This window comes from Ilyonectria robusta, assembly GCF_021365365.1.
Source record: "Ilyonectria robusta strain PMI_751 chromosome Unknown BGZ61scaffold_2, whole genome shotgun sequence".
Lineage (NCBI taxonomy): Eukaryota > Fungi > Ascomycota > Sordariomycetes > Hypocreales > Nectriaceae > Ilyonectria > Ilyonectria robusta.
The window spans coordinates 2,828,632-2,843,415 of NW_025764436.1; the positions used below are offsets into that span (position 1 = coordinate 2,828,632).

Genomic DNA, 14,784 nt, shown 5'->3' on the forward strand with positions numbered 1-14,784 from the left:
GGTAAGAGAACTCTTGAAATCACAACGTGGGTTATAAAAGCGGACTCATTGGTAGAAAACGCGGAATTACTGACTCCTTCAAGCAACCATCGGGATCCAGCTGACCCGGGTCGTTTCAATGAGTCTCAAGCACCTCAAGTAATACAAAACTTTCACAGAACACTCAGATACCTCGACTACGAATAAAAGTTGATTGGTTGAGTTTGTTTTTCACTATTGCCAGATGTGACCTACACTGCCCACTCATCACGTCAGGTACGTAATCACATGCTGGTTGTCTCTGTAGGAACTCCATCGTCACGGGAAAGAGCTAAATTATCAACTCATCCTTAAATCTGAACCAGCTAATTACAATTCCCCCAAACTCGTTTCATACGTAAACGATCCAACCTGGTCTCACTCAATTAAAGCCCAAAGCTTTCGTGCGATCGGACCTCTGTTAGGTGGAGGCCTCTCAGCTGCCAGAACCTCATCCATTCCTTCCAGCATATCAATATCTCTCGGCCTTCTAAACCACTCATCCTTCCGGTGGTAGATTCGATGGCCGAAGTATATGAGCAAAAAGGCCGGGATTCCGATATAAGCCGTGAGGAACGTGCCAACAGACCACTGTGACGGGAGAAAAACCGTGAATCCATTGATCAACATCAAAAACATGGAGCCGATTGTTCCAAAGTAAATACCCCACGGCTGCACACGAGATCGGTAGGGAGATTCCAGCTGATGGTAGTCCATGGTTTTGCGATATCTGACGTAGATGATGCCGCAACAAATCCAACTGATGTACCCGGATGTGTTGGTGATGTTGATCAACCAGTTAAAAACTGTAAGGCTCGTGTTGGATAGGCTGAGATATGCAAGCACTCCAAGACAAGACGTGATAGCGACCGAGAAGTATGGTAGGCCATAGCGATTACACCTCTTGAAAATTGCAGGTGCATTCCCGGCTTTTGCGAGCGAATAGAGGTTTCGAGATGCAGAATATAGAAAGGCATTTCCTGCAGTAATTGCCGAAAGCAATATCAGTGCATTTACAATGCTGTCAAGTACGGGAATCCCGCTGTTCCTGATGGCGATGACGAAAGGGGAACTGGCTGTGCCGCCTGCGGTAAGACGAGGATCATTCGAGGCACAGACAATGCTGATTCCGAAAACACTTGGCATGAAGAGGATGACAAGGCGCCAGATATAGCGCCGAGCAGCGCGTGGAAGATTGTAACGTGGTGACTGCATCTCGCCCGCCGTAACGATAAGTTGCTCCGGTGCGAGCACGAAAGCAAAAGAGGCCGAGACAAAAGATTGTAGGAGAGCAATTAAGCGCCCGGAATCTCCGTCTTTGATGTATGTGTTGGCTGGGCCAGGGTTCTTCCAGTATCGAAAGTACAATTTATCGTTGTTTGGACCTCCGCCAAAAAACAGCACGATGGAGAGGAAAATGAGCATGAGGATCAAGATGATCTTCATTCCGGCGCTCCAAAATTCCGCCTCGCCATAGTAACGCACAGGGAGAAAGTTAAGCAAGACGATGACAACGTAAATGACACTGATCCAGACTGCAGGGCTGATTGCAGGGTTCCAGTAGTCGATGAGCAGGGTACTGGCCACAAGTTCGTAGGGGATCAAAATTCCCAGAGAGTACCAGTACAGATATCCCATGGCGAAGCCCATGCTGTGAGACACGTACTTATGGCCGTAGTAAGCCATGGTACCCCCAGGGACAGGTAGATAGGTGGCAACTTCAGCGATGCCGGTAACGATGCAATAGATCAAGATAGACAAGATCCCGTAGGACAGGACGAGGAACAGGGGTCCGCCAACACGTAGAACCTGGGCGGTTCCGAGAAACAATGAAGTTCCAATGGCACCGCCAAGAGCGATCATTTGTGAATGGCGAGGTTTGAAGCCTCGGTGTGTTTCTTCGTTTGGGTCGGCTGTCGAGGTGCCATTCTGGAGGGTTTCGACTTTGCCGAGATCAAGGCCAAACTTGTAAGTCTGGTTGTCTTCGGCCTTGAAAGGTTGGGAAGCTGGAGTCTGGTGGACTTTTTCTTCCATGATGAACAAGAGGTATGTGTCAAAGCAATCTATTAAGAAGGTGATGAATTGGGAATTGATTGAAATGCAATTGAAAAGTGAGGGTGCGAGGACTTCTTATCTATCCATCACCTCTCCTAGTTGTACAGGTCAGTTCACACGGCGAATTACTAAGTTCAGACCGTGGAAGAAATAGCTACCAAGGCTTCTTGGCCGACTCTGGCTGCTGCTCAACCACCCATGGCTATGATAATAAGAGTTGATGTGGCTCACCATCCCCGAGAGCGTGTAGTTGCGGGGAACCCCCAGTTCTGTAGGAACTAAGCTCACGCTAACTATGCACTACCTGCTACTGAATTTGCCTCGATGGCACTAAAGACCTCCTCGGCGCCAACGGCGGCGTCTGTGTTCCTAGCCGGAATGGCCTCGGCGTTGGATCGGGGAGGCTGAGATAGACAGTATCTGTAGGCGTCAGAGCCAAGAACATACCCCGAGTTATCTCAGCTATATCTTGTGGCCCAAACGCATTCAATCCTGGCCTGATACCCCCAGCAAGAGCAATCAAACTTTGACCAACATGGCTCATCCTTTCGTGTCTGATTCCCACATCCTTCACCGTGCCTTTGCGCACCGCCCCGAGAGGGTCATTTCTGCCACGGGCGTTTCTCTGTTCCTCGATTCTGGCCGCGAAGTCCTAGATGCTTCCGCTGGCCCAGCTGTCTCTTGTCTGGGATACGGCAGACAGGAGATTACAGAGGCAGTCACGAAGCAAGTCCAACAACTAGCGTATCTCTACTCAGGCGCACGCTTCACCTGCAATGCCACTGAAGAACTTGCCACGATGCTCCTTGAAGGACAGCCAGGTGGTCTCTCCAAGGCAATCTTCGTCAATTCAGGCAGTGAGGCTACAGATGCCGCAATCAAGCTTGCAAGCCAGTACTGGCATGAGCGAGGCATGCCCCAAAAGAGGCATTTCATCGCGCGAAAGCAAAGCTACCATGGCAACACGATTGGTGCGCTCTGCATCTCTGGGCATGACTCGCGTCGAGCCCTGTATCGCCACTGGCTCTCGGACAATGTCAGCTTCGTCGACCCCTGCTATGCTTATCGGCTCAAGGGGAAGGACGAGAGCGACGAGGCCTACGTCAGACGGCTTGCGGATCAGCTGGAGGCTGAGATTCTAAGAGTGGGCGCTGAACGGGTATCGGCTTTTGTGGCCGAGACTGTCAGCGGCACGACGCTTGGGTGTCTTCCTGCTGTTCCAGGTTACTTCAAGGCTGTGAGAGAGATTTGTGACAGATACGATGTCCTCCTCATTTTGGATGAAGTAAGTTGGATAAAAAAGCCTGGCATCGCTTCGAAGCAGATTAATTGACCGCCTAGATTATGTGTGGAATGGGCAAAACAGGAACAACCCATGCGTGGGAGCAGGAGGGCATTTCCGGCCCTGACATTCAAACCATTGGCAAGGCTCTTGGTGGAGGTTTCATTCCACTCTCTGCGGTTCTGCTTCGGAGCAAGATCTTCGACGCCTTGGCTGATGGCTCAGGGGGCTTGGCACACGGACACACGTTCCAGGTTCGTCTAGCGCATTCTTTTCATGATCAAAATCGGTGATCCGTGTTGCTAATAGTTTCTTCACAATAGGCACACCCAGTGGCTTGCGCCGCGGCCCTTGAGGTCCAACGAATCATCCGGGATGAAGGCATTCTGGACAACGTGACCAAAATGGGTCGGGTACTAGAGAACCTACTTAGGGAACAGATTGGGCCCCTCGAGTTTGTTGGCGACATCCGCGGTCGCGGTCTCTTCTTTGCCGTCGAGTTCATGCAGGACCCAGTCCACAAGGTACCGTTTCCCCCAAGTCTTAAGCTTTGCAGCCGGATCGTGAACCAGGCCCTGGAACTGGGCCTGAACATCTTGGGGAATCTGGGAACAACCGGGGAAGTTCACGTGGATCATGTCATCATGTCCCCGCCGTATGTAGTGACTGCGACGGAGTTGAGACGAATGGTGGGGATTCTACGAGAAGCCATCACGATAGTTACCGCTCAAGTCTCCCGCACCAAGGAAACGAAACTTTGAATCCTGTATCTCCTTGGTAGATAGCTAGTTCACTAAAATGAAAAGTCGGTGATTGACCCACATATGAGCCACACATGATCATCAGTTATTCCTTCTCGAGCCTCGGCCCGCAATGGAATTGCGGGCGTCGTTTGTTATCCATCCCTTGATCATCAAGGAGAGAGGGTCCATGACCTGCAAGGGTTTCTTGGAGGTGGTGTCAACAATTCAAGCCGGCATTGACATTGGTTATCGCCAGCACGACACGCCTTTCTCTCCATTTCGATCTTTTATCCAGTCAGCAAGTTCCGACCATTAGAGCCCCAACTACGATAGCACGAGAGCTAGACCCCGCAATATCTCGGCTCCGGACGGACCCACGCCGCCGATAGCGCCGTGCATGAAAAGCCACCATGCTGAGGGGGATAAGATCACATCCCTGACAATCTAAACTTCTTCTTCTCATCACCGCCCATAGCGCCCGGACAGGCAAACTCGATCATTTCGCCAGGGCTGACCTTGAGACTGAAAGTCATTCGTTGAGCATGATGGACGGATGCAGTGGAACCCTCACCAAGCCGACTTCGGGGTCGAGAAGGGGAGGTTATACGCGGCAGAGGCGAGGGTGTGTGACGTGTCGCCAAAGGTACGGATGGTTTTATTGGCTTTTGTCTGTCTTCTTGACCATGAAGAACTAAAGAGCTAACTCACTCCAGAAAGAAGAAGTGTGATCAGCTCTACCCCGTCTGCGGCCACTGCTCGCGTCTCAACTTGCTCTGCAAGCGAGAAGCCCCTCGTGCGATACGATCGCCATCGCCCGTAGCCCCCGAGAAACCGAGCATCGCCCACTCAAAAGTCCCTCAAGCCCCGAAGGCCGAAGGGGATTGGGCCCAAGGCGTGACGAGGTTCCTGGGGCCAATCCCATCACCTTGTCCTAGCCATGCAGATACGGATGATCTTGTTGGGAGCAGGCGGGCCATGCTCCGTTATTACACAGTTACGCTTGCGTTTCTGCTTACCACCAACCTGGAAAATAATTGCTTCTTATCAGGTATGTCACTCTGGAGCTTTGGTGGCAGCGCTAACTGGCCTCCAGTCATTCTCCCAATGGCCTTTGAATGCCCGACGCTTATGTACGCTGTCTCCGCATGGGCATCATCGCATCTGGTCTTGCGTGATGATAGCTTCAAAGATTTGTCATTGCGCCACCGCGGATATGCTCTAGCCCGTCTTCAAGAGTCCATGCAGAAGAATGAGCTCTCTACCGAGATGTGCCTTGCCGTAACCATGGTGCTCTGCTCCATGGAGTGCATATCCGAGGCAACAGACAGCTGGTATCCCCATCTGGCTGGAGCTGGTGGTGCGTTGATCTCGGGGCCGGAGTCATTGCGTGACCCAAAGCAATCAGTTCAATCTACCTTCGAAGGGAGATGGCTTCTCCGGAACTTTGCATACCATGACGTGATGACGAGCGTGTCCCTAGATTGCCGCCCTTTGATAACAGGCTTTTATTGGGCTTCTGAGGATGACTCTCTGGCAGATCCATACTTTGGGTTCGCGTCACGGATCCTTTTCCTCATATCAGAAACAAGCACGTTGAATGCCGACTTTGCCGAAGGAAAAGCGAACACATCTGAATTCACCGAGATTGGTGCGGACCCTTTCAATAGAAGCGGTTCAAGGAAGAACTTTTCCGAGCGCGCTCGACTGATCGAGGATGAACTCCAGAATTGGATATGCCCATTAGATCAGGATGGTTCGCCACTGGCCTTGCTAGGAGAATCTTATCGCAACGCCGCCCTCATTCATTTATACCGTACCCTTCGACGTCATATCAACAGTCACACGTCGATTTTACAATCCAAAATCACCACATGCGTAGAAACTATCTGCGAACTCAGCTTGGATATGCCCGAAGGATGTTTGGTCGAGTGTACACTTTTGTTTCCGCTTTTCATAGCCGGCGGAGAGGCCATGGAGACGTCTCAGATTGAGACGATCCGCGAGAAGCTCTGCGCTATGGCAAGATCGCGCAAGTTCCGCAACGTCGAGGCATGTTTGGATGTTCTGGACGAAGTTTGGCGACGGAGAAGCGATGGGTCGCGGCGTAGTAATTGCGACAGAGTTGACTGGCTGGATATTGTGAAGCGCCGAAATTGGCAGCTTTCGATATCGTAATTCTCCCGAATGCCGAAACTTCTCCTAGATTTTATTGATTGCAAAAGACACTGTGATGATTGGCTAAGCCATCTGAATTATTCATGTTCCTCTCGAGCCTCTGCACTACGACGTAGCCTTATTCTCAAGCTCCGCCACGCCTCCCGACCTCGGGCCGCCGTTGGCGCCCACTTCCCCATCTTTCAACATGACTCGGCTCCACGCAGCTGATGATTTTGAAGGAAGGTTATGAACGTCAGTTTCTCAGGCATTTTATCTGAAGCTCTATGTATCTATAAAGCATTGACGCCTTTCCTATCAAAGGACTTACACTTCAGTTATAACACCACAGCAAGACGTCCCTTGCCTTTCCACCATATCTTGATCCATTAGGACATCACAATGGCCGCAACCACTGCAACTGAGACCGCAACTATTCCCCTACCAAAACAAGAGGGACTCGAAGAGCGCGCTGACCAGGCTGCCATTCCCTATCGAGGGCCGCGCCTGCCGGCCGTCCCCGACGATCTTGTCGTACCGGGCATATTCGACATTGAATGCGACGAGCGCCTCTGGGTACCCCAGGCCCCAGACGTCTGGTTCCGCCCTCTCCTATTCTCCGTCTCAAACGGCTATTTCGTCAATATTCTCCGCGTCCGTCGCTCCGGTATTCTCTCCCGTCATCGCCATGCAGGAGCCGTGCACGCTACGGTTCTGAAGGGACGCTGGCACTATCTCGAACACCCTTGGTGGGCTACCGAAGGCGGCTACGCCTACGAGCCTCCGGGTGATATCCATACGCTGGAGGTTCCTGAGGATGTGAAGGAGATGGTGACTCTGTTTCATGTCACAGGGGCGTACATTTACGTCGATCCTGATGGCGTTCCTGTCGGTGTCGAAGATGTGTTTAGCAAGTTGGATAAGGCAAGGAAGCATTATGAGGCCGTCGGACTTGGTGCGAGCTTTGCGGATCAGTTTGTGAGGTAGATAAAAGTGGCTGTCAGAAATAAAAAATCCAATTGAAAGGTTTCCAGAGCAATGCTTCCGGTATTTATTCTATCTGCGATACCACTAGGTTTCCTCAACCGACTCCTTGGGCTTACGGCTTGTAGTCGTTAACGATGCTAAAGATAAGCCCCTCACAATGAGCTTTGCCTTCCTAGATTTCATGTCCAACGATGCCGCCCTTGATGGGTCCATTGCAGTGCTGATAAGCTCCTCGTTCATCACGAACAATGAACTCAGTTGTTATATCTAGGGCTAGAGACCGGTGGGCAACAACCTTATTGTTCAGCTACTGTTTCTTCTGGTGCTGGGTGTAGCACTTATTGTTTATTCCTACTGTTTGAGATTACTGTATGGGTTTGATCTATCTGATGATATTGAGTAAAGCTAAAAAAACCCAAATATCTAGGGCCAGCGTCTCTCCATCGGGCAACCTATGTTTCACGGTTAACCCTTCCGTCTTCAAGAGGCCGGTCGTCGGGGGCCAGGCCGCCTTACCACCCTTCTGGCGAACCTCAAGACTACCGAGCTCACAACTAACCAATGGAACTCTCTCGCCCCTAGCAACAAAAGATCTTCGAGCCTCCTCGCCTTTGCAGTAGAGAAGGTTGTACCAAACCATGGCATAAGAACCAAATCAGCCATAACCCCAGTCCCAATACCTAGGTCCCTCGATGATAGACTGATTCCCCATTTTTTTGTCGTGCTAACCGACACCGTCCATAAACTCGATAGTGGTGTCCTGAACTCGGAGATTGACAACGGTCTCTGCGTCGGGAACGACGTTGGCCCAGTACAAGCTTGGTAGAAGGTTCTGAGTCACGCTCACGGCGTTATTCAGGTCGCATGAGTAATGGGCGGGGGTGATCTTTTTGAAAGTTAGCAAGGAGACACGATGTATTTTTATCAAGACGTACCGCCTTGAAGTCGGCAGTTCCATAAATTCCCATCTCTGGTGAATTAATAGTGATGAGTACTCGACATCAGCCTTATCCAATGCGGACCCTTGGAAGGAGCCAATTCTTTCTCACTTACCGACGACACCACCAGGCCTATCAGACAGCGTGACACCGTCATCAGGTATGGCCTCACTGTAAAAGTCGGTCCCGTTTGCATAGGCTCATGGCAGCTGCATTGACAGTGGATGGGGATATTGAGAAAATCCCCCAGAGTTGAAGAAGCCGATGCGGAGTCTGGTTGGTTGCCTGCGAGACGACATCGACATAGCAAAAGTCGGCAGATTTGCGAGTAGTAGGAGTAAGCATTCTTTAAATGGACTGGGTATATGGTCTGTATTGTTGATACTATTATTGGTGTTTTTTACTGTTGAGCTTCTAGTCCCCCCTCTGGGTATGTGTGTACTAGGGCACCCTAACCTCTTGGTAGGAGTAAGCATCTTGAAGCCGTTCAGATTATCCTCGACGGAAAGGTGCTCAACGGCTAATGTTCCGTTGTAATAGTTAGGCGCGAGGTTTAGATTGCGCGTCGTGTCCCTAAATGAGCTGCGAAATCCGAGCTGAGAAGTGAAGAAGTAAATCACTCTTATGGGGTAGGTTCAATTGTCATAAAAAAAAACTACAAGTTTGGCCAGAATGCTGTTTCGGCGATGAGAATTTCCACCCACTTGGCCTCTGCTCGTTTAAACAACTCATGTTTGGCGCTCTCCCCTCTTTTCTCGACTTGCTCCTGCACAACTTCGTTAATAATGGTTCCCAACTCATCCACGAACTTGGAAAACTCCTTGCTAGTCCAGTTGTCGATGAACTCATTTCTGAGTGCGCCTCCATCTTTATCCTTGCTGGCGTCTTCCTGCACGGTAAGCTGCGCTTTTGCCCAAGACCAAGCATCCAGGTAACACTTTTCCGTCCCCCAATATACCACGGCAGCTTCTAGCCACGGTAGTTCATGGCCGCTTTCAGGGGCGAGCGAGTCAAAAAGGGCCTCCCAGCGCTGTAGCCCTTCGAGTTTAGCATTTTGGGGTACCCGACCGTCATGATCGGTCTCCAGATTGATCTCGATGCCGTATTGCGCGGCTGTCTTAACGAAGAACTTCTCCTCGCGTCTGATGTTGACCAAGGCGCCGACGAGCCAGTCAAGAAGCTTGGTGGTGGAGCCTGAATTGTCCGCTGAATCAGGCACCGTGTCTGGGAATTGAAGGAAGCTTATTAGGCGACCGATGCCGCGGATATAGCTGTGGATGTAGAGTCGGTCATTTGCGAGCCATCTGCCCAATATCTCTTTTGAAGCCTGACCATTGGCAGCGAGTCGGAGGAACTGGGACTGGGTCGCTCGCCGGTAGCCATCATCGTCGGAGGCAAGCAGGGCACCCGTCAAGGAAAAAGATGACATGTCGATACTTTTTAGTGATTGGAGGGAGGAATACGCAAGAAGGGGCAATAGGTATTTTGTTTAGGGAGGTTGATCTTAGGGTTCTACGATGCCACGTAGTAATGAACTTAACATCGGCACAACGTTGTTCCAGGCTGATGACTGAGTAAGATCGCCGATGTGATACTGGTTTAGGACAGTATTTACGGTACTTTGAACCTCCAATCACAATTGTAAATTGCGGCCTAGATAGCTCATTCGAAATTGCAGTGACACTTCCTGCTTAACAATATTTGAAGCACTAGGGTTAACGTGGCCGAGTGCTCACCACTATTGAGCTCGCGGGTAATCTCAATCCCAACGAACAAAAGTGGAACACTCTTATGCAAAACTTGAATTCTATATAAGTGTCTGGTATTGCTACACCACCAAAGTTGGACATGGGTCCCAAAGTGCCGCCACTTAGACATGGAGTAATAAACATCAACCTCGTTCATTTCTTCGGTGTCGAGGTGGCGCTGTCCAGCCTTGAGAGCAGCCATGGCAGAGTCACGTCATGGCGTGCACAAGATCGTCTCATACGCGACGGTGAATACAAAAATAATGAGTATTCTGAGGATATACCGGAAGAAGTTGTTCGCACTGAATTCAGCGACACTCTAATTAAAGCATATAGCTGTCCTGGCTGATCGATCTTGGGGAACTAATTTACGAAGGGTTTGAATCCAATGGTGAAATAACTAAATCGCTCGAGATGGGCTATGCCGGCTGCTTTTTATTTGCCATACCAAATATGGCTGTTTTAACCTATGATATTAGACGAGTCGCCATGGCCAGCTCAGACTCCCCCAGTTCATGCCAAATATATTGGGGGAACTACGAATCTCAGAAAATGCTGCCGCTCCACTAAATAGCAAAAATAGGGCCCATAGGGTACTGCGTAGCACAGCGCATTATTAGCTCACATTCTCATTCTGACAATCTGACAACCAAGAGCATGACTAACGCCTAGGCTGGCTTTTGTATAAGCTCATCGGCGTTGAGTTTAATTGGCCAGCTCAAGAACGGCGCCGGTCAGTTGATCACGTACTCACGTGAATCCGCCCAGGCGATAAGCACTCAAATGAGCAAAGCCCAACCCCTCCATCTTTGCTATCGAGAGCGGGCAACCGGAACATCCGCCCTAGGCTTTGCGCTTTGCAGTTGCGACTCATCGGTTCGCGCCTCATCAGTTATCATGTCGGAACCTGAAAACGGAACGGAGAGCCAGGAGAGGAAGCGGGACCTTGTTGGCAAGTTTCTGTATGTATGCGCCTTTTTCCCCGACACGCGCCCCACCATCCTGACAGTGACCAAATGCCCCTGCATCTCTAACTTGAGTTGCTTCTCCCTAGGACGATTGCTGATCGCTGCATGTAGATCTGAAAATCTCACCAAAGGCGAGCTAGCCCTGAAACATGCTGCCGGGTTGGGAGTTCAACCCAGTGTAGTCCCTGTGACGGACCCTGTGCTCGATGGGCCGCTGCGGCCGGTCGAAGTCGGCTGGCATCCAGTGGGCGGCCTGGCCGGCAAGTGGTTCGCTGAAGATACCGGGCTGGGTAAGATGATTACAGAAAAGATTCATAAATACCCGGATCCCACGCAGCACTGGGCGGTGCTTGTCGGCGACTATGCCCATCAGCTGTGGATGGTACGTTTTGAAGGCTAGGGAATCGACCCTGCCTCGCTGACAGAAAACCCGGTGTTAGGACGAGAATTTCGATGTCATCTATACCAACGAGAAGGTCAATCGAGAGGAATGGCAAACTTTTAAAGTGGGTGAGACACGCTTCAATGATGATGCAATTCGGCGGGCTGGTGAGTTGCCAACTTTCCAAGCTTTTTATGAGCATTTCACGATCAAACACTAAACAGCATGCAGGAGAATCTGTGATCCAAGCCATTAGAGACAAGCGACCCGGATACAACCTCATCACCAACAACTGTCAAACCTACGCCTTACAGCTGCTTGACGCTATCAAGGTCGGCATGCGTAAGGAATTCGGCACCACTCTAGCCGTCTACGAGAGACTTACCGGTTCTGGCAAGGTCATCGACCTCTTCGCTAAGACAGAGGATGTGGATCAAGGAGGAGAGGGACCGGCCGGAGAAAACACAGTCTCGCTTGCACAGCAGGTCATGGACGAAAACACAACGCAGTTGGACCCTCATGAGGAACTGGACAAGCACAAGCGCCGAAAGAACCAAAAGGACGGCGAGGACAACGAGGATAAGGACCGAAAGGATCACAAGGAAAGCAAGCTCAACAGTCTACTTTCTCGCTTCACAAATTCCACGCTGTCAGATACGCCAGAAAAATCGGACAATGACGGGGAACGAAAGGAGCCGGGGGACTCAGAGGACCAGAGGGACCAGAGGGACCAGAGGGACCAGAGGGACCAAGAGGACCAAAAGGACCGAGAGGCGCCTAAGGACCGAGGGGCACCCAAGGACCGAAAGGAACACAAGGAAAGCAAACTCAACACCATCTTTTCTCGCCTTAAAAACTCAAAGTCGGATACGCAGGAAGAGCCCGACAGACGCACGGATCGAGAAGAGCACAAGGACCCAGAGGAGCCCAAAGACCTAGAGGAGTCCAGTGACCGAAATGAGCAGAAGGGGGGCAAGCGTAGCTCCCTCTTTTCTCGTTTTGGTCGAAAGTGAGTGCCATCATAGAAAACAGCAGCCCTGGCCGAACCACTTGGCGCGCAGATTGCCCTCAACGGTTCCTGTCTCACTGAGTGGTCTTGAGTCACAATCCATGCGTGAGCCAGCCTTGCAATCACTTTCGTAGCAATCTCCTTGGGAGAAACCATCAGAATAGAGTCAATAGCGATGAAACAATTTTAATTTTGAACTATTAAAACAACCAATGTGCGAAAGTCACTACTAACATTAATCCCGAAATACCGGGACTTCCAAGCGGCGCCCTTGAATTACTTAAAGAAGAAAATGGACGCACTGCTTTGAGTCTTGGGCGGAGCTACCACATTAGGTAGTGCGTGGACTGGAGGTTAGCGGTGTCAAAACTCCTGGGTGTCGGTCAGCGCAATACAGTAAGAGACCCGATGAGAGGACGGCTAATCACAGAAGGGCGTACCCGATTAGCAAAAATGAGTCACACGGCGAAATGCTTCCTTGGCATTGCGACGGCAAATTCAGGACTCTACGGAAGAAACTAGATAAAATATATCCTTCAATCCCACAACATAGAAGACTAAGAATAAATTATCAACACTCTAAGCTTCGGATCTCCCCTCACGTAAATGACAGACAATCCACCACTTGCTCGTAGAGCTCAAAAACCGGGAATTCCCCAGCAACCAGACGACGAACCATCACCGGAAGATATTCAACTACAAAATACGGATCTCGAACGGACAGGATCGGCAAATGGGTCCGCCTCGGTCTTCTCGAAATGGCAGAAGCGTTGGATCTCGCTGATGGCGTCGTTCGCGTCAATGTTCTCGACCCTAAGTAGTTTTGTCTACCTTCCGGCACTTACGCCGATATCGAACGCGCTCAACGTATCTCTGACACTCATGAATCTGACTGTAACGTCTTACATGATTGTTGCTGGAATTGCTCCCGCGTTCATGGGCGACATCGCTGATAAGAGCGGGCGCAAACCCGTGTACATCCTCCTGTTCGTCCTTATGCTAGGCGCAAACTTGGGGATGGCCTGTGTGAACAAATGGAGCGTCTTGCTTGTCCTCAGGATGCTGCTGAGTGCCGGGGCCTCGGGCACAGTGGGTGCCGCCTACGGTGTCATTGCAGACATTACCACTGTTGGAGAGAGGGGATCTTTCATTGGGACCATTTTCCTCTTGTAAGGTGGACAATATGACTGGTTATGTATCAGCTGACTTAAGGTGTAGTACAACCATGGCGCCAACCTTAGGACCAGTGCTTGGGGGAATTATGGCAGACAAACTTGGGTGGCGCTGGATTTTCTGGTTCCTCTCGATTCTTACTGGCTTCACTCTGCTGACGCTCGTCCTATTTCTCCCCGAAACGCAGAGAAGAATAGTAGGCGACGGGAGCAGGCCAGCAAAAGGAATATATTGGAGTTTACTGTCTCCCAAGGGTGATGCGAGGGGGACCCTGCAACAAAACCAGCGTCACCGGGAGCCGGGCACGAGGAGATGCCGATTTCCCAATCCCCTCACGTCTCTCTCGGTGCTTGCACACAAAGGCTCTCTCTTCACTATTATGATCGGAGCCTTAGCATACGTCAATTTCATGACGCTCCAGACCTCTCTAGCATCGCTGACCATCGAAATTTACGATCTCGACTACCTCCAGGCCGGGCTGATTTACTTGCCGGCCGGAGTATCGGCGGCAATCTTTGCCAAGCTCACTGGTACTACCGCGCCTCCTGGATGCTTGAGATAAAGTGCTGACTGGAGCAGGGAGGTATCTTGATTGGAATTTCCGTCGCGCTCATCGCAGGTTCGGCGCAGAAGACGTGGGTGTTCGGCATCTGCACGAGATCGAGGGCTTCCCAATTGAGGAGACGCGATTGCAGGGCGCGTATGTGGCAACTGTTCTAAGCGCCCTTGCAACAGTTGGCTATGGACTGATCGCCCAATTCAAGACCGTAGGCGCCCTGCCTCACATAGAATGACCTTGTTTCGGGTACTGACAACCCCGTAGCACATCGCATCGATGTTGGCAATGCAAGTTCTCGCCGGAGCCACAGGAGCCACCCTCTTCACGGTAATAACGCCGTGCCCTCTTACGATCAGCTGTCACTAATCCTCCCTGTGCAATAGATCACGGCGACGCTCCTCACGGATTACAATGCTCATCGATCGGCGACCGCCCAGGCGGCGTCCAACCTAGTGCGCTGCTTGGGCGCGGGGGCGGGAACGGCGTCATTCAACCCTCTGATGCGCGTGATTGGGCCCGGCTGGACATTTGGGATTTACGCCATCCTGGTGCTGTTTCAGACGCCCTTAATCTGGGGATTGAAGACACACGGCGTGGCCTGGAGGAAGAGGTGAGAGGCGGAGAGGCTTCAGAAGGGGGGGGGGGGAATACCTTGTACATTGTACTCCGTACATATTCACTATATTTAAATCCCAAGTAAATACGTTCAGCACTGCCTTGAAACAAGGGCCAGGGGCACAACCCACTTGGTTTAATGAATGTCACACC

General features: G+C 51.0%; 6 protein-coding genes across 6 annotated transcripts; 4 read left to right on the plus strand and 2 right to left on the minus strand.

The window, feature by feature from the left end:
• Positions 1 to 396: 396 nt before the first annotated feature.
• Positions 397 to 2,052, minus strand: BGZ61DRAFT_340538 (amino acid permease/ SLC12A domain-containing protein; the record flags this gene model as incomplete). Its single annotated transcript, XM_046239318.1, has 1 exon — positions 397 to 2,052. One exon carries the CDS (start codon positions 2,050 to 2,052, stop codon positions 397 to 399), a length of 1,656 nt encoding a protein of 551 aa, XP_046111101.1.
• Positions 2,053 to 2,608: 556 nt separating this feature from the next.
• Positions 2,609 to 6,273, plus strand: BGZ61DRAFT_490010 (pyridoxal phosphate-dependent transferase; the record flags this gene model as incomplete). Its single annotated transcript, XM_046250283.1, has 5 exons — positions 2,609 to 3,358; positions 3,415 to 3,609; positions 3,679 to 4,044; positions 4,674 to 4,741; positions 4,812 to 6,273. 5 exons carry the CDS (start codon positions 2,609 to 2,611, stop codon positions 6,271 to 6,273), a joined length of 2,841 nt encoding a protein of 946 aa, XP_046111102.1.
• Positions 6,274 to 6,654: 381 nt separating this feature from the next.
• Positions 6,655 to 7,239, plus strand: BGZ61DRAFT_339627 (RmlC-like cupin domain-containing protein; the record flags this gene model as incomplete). Its single annotated transcript, XM_046239247.1, has 1 exon — positions 6,655 to 7,239. The coding sequence occupies one exon, from the start codon at positions 6,655 to 6,657 to the stop codon at positions 7,237 to 7,239; it is 585 nt and encodes a 194-aa protein (XP_046111103.1).
• Positions 7,240 to 8,781: 1,542 nt separating this feature from the next.
• Positions 8,782 to 9,664, minus strand: BGZ61DRAFT_441807 (uncharacterized protein). Its single transcript, XM_046244638.1, has one exon. The coding sequence runs from the start codon at positions 9,604 to 9,606 to the stop codon at positions 8,833 to 8,835; it is 774 nt and encodes a 257-aa protein (XP_046111104.1). The 5' UTR covers positions 9,607 to 9,664; the 3' UTR covers positions 8,782 to 8,832.
• Positions 9,665 to 10,576: 912 nt separating this feature from the next.
• Positions 10,577 to 12,481, plus strand: BGZ61DRAFT_441808 (uncharacterized protein). Its single transcript, XM_046244639.1, is given in 5 exon segments — positions 10,577 to 10,887; positions 11,005 to 11,275; positions 11,334 to 11,442; positions 11,507 to 12,065; positions 12,084 to 12,481. 5 exon segments carry the CDS (start codon positions 10,709 to 10,711, stop codon positions 12,286 to 12,288), a joined length of 1,323 nt encoding a protein of 440 aa, XP_046111105.1. The 5' UTR covers positions 10,577 to 10,708; the 3' UTR covers positions 12,289 to 12,481.
• Positions 12,482 to 12,748: 267 nt separating this feature from the next.
• On the plus strand, positions 12,749 to 14,651 carry BGZ61DRAFT_441814 (multidrug resistance protein). Its single transcript, XM_046244640.1, has 5 exons — positions 12,749 to 13,453; positions 13,503 to 13,987; positions 14,037 to 14,224; positions 14,281 to 14,343; positions 14,400 to 14,651. The coding sequence occupies exons 1-5, from the start codon at positions 12,891 to 12,893 to the stop codon at positions 14,628 to 14,630; spliced, it is 1,530 nt and encodes a 509-aa protein (XP_046111106.1). The 5' UTR covers positions 12,749 to 12,890; the 3' UTR covers positions 14,631 to 14,651.
• The last annotated feature ends 133 nt before the right edge of the window (positions 14,652 to 14,784 follow it).

What these genes read in the sequence shown, in the direction of transcription:
- BGZ61DRAFT_441808 (XM_046244639.1), top strand. Translation starts at nt 10,709, where the DNA reads ATGAGCAAAGCCCAACCCCTCCATCTTTGCTATCGAGAGCGGGCAACC. An exon ending in ATGCCCATCAGCTGTGGATG is followed by an intron (nt 11,276 to 11,333) that starts GTACGTTTTGAA and finishes ACCCGGTGTTAG; the next exon opens with GACGAGAATTTCGATGTCAT. An exon ending in TGATGCAATTCGGCGGGCTG is followed by an intron (nt 11,443 to 11,506) that starts GTGAGTTGCCAA and finishes AACAGCATGCAG; the next exon opens with GAGAATCTGTGATCCAAGCC.
- BGZ61DRAFT_441814 (XM_046244640.1), top strand. Translation starts at nt 12,891, where the DNA reads ATGACAGACAATCCACCACTTGCTCGTAGAGCTCAAAAACCGGGAATT. An exon ending in ATTGGGACCATTTTCCTCTT is followed by an intron (nt 13,454 to 13,502) that starts GTAAGGTGGACA and finishes CTTAAGGTGTAG; the next exon opens with TACAACCATGGCGCCAACCT. An exon ending in CAGGAGCCACCCTCTTCACG is followed by an intron (nt 14,344 to 14,399) that starts GTAATAACGCCG and finishes CCTGTGCAATAG; the next exon opens with ATCACGGCGACGCTCCTCAC.
- BGZ61DRAFT_441807 (XM_046244638.1), bottom strand. Translation starts at nt 9,606, where the DNA reads ATGTCATCTTTTTCCTTGACGGGTGCCCTGCTTGCCTCCGACGATGAT.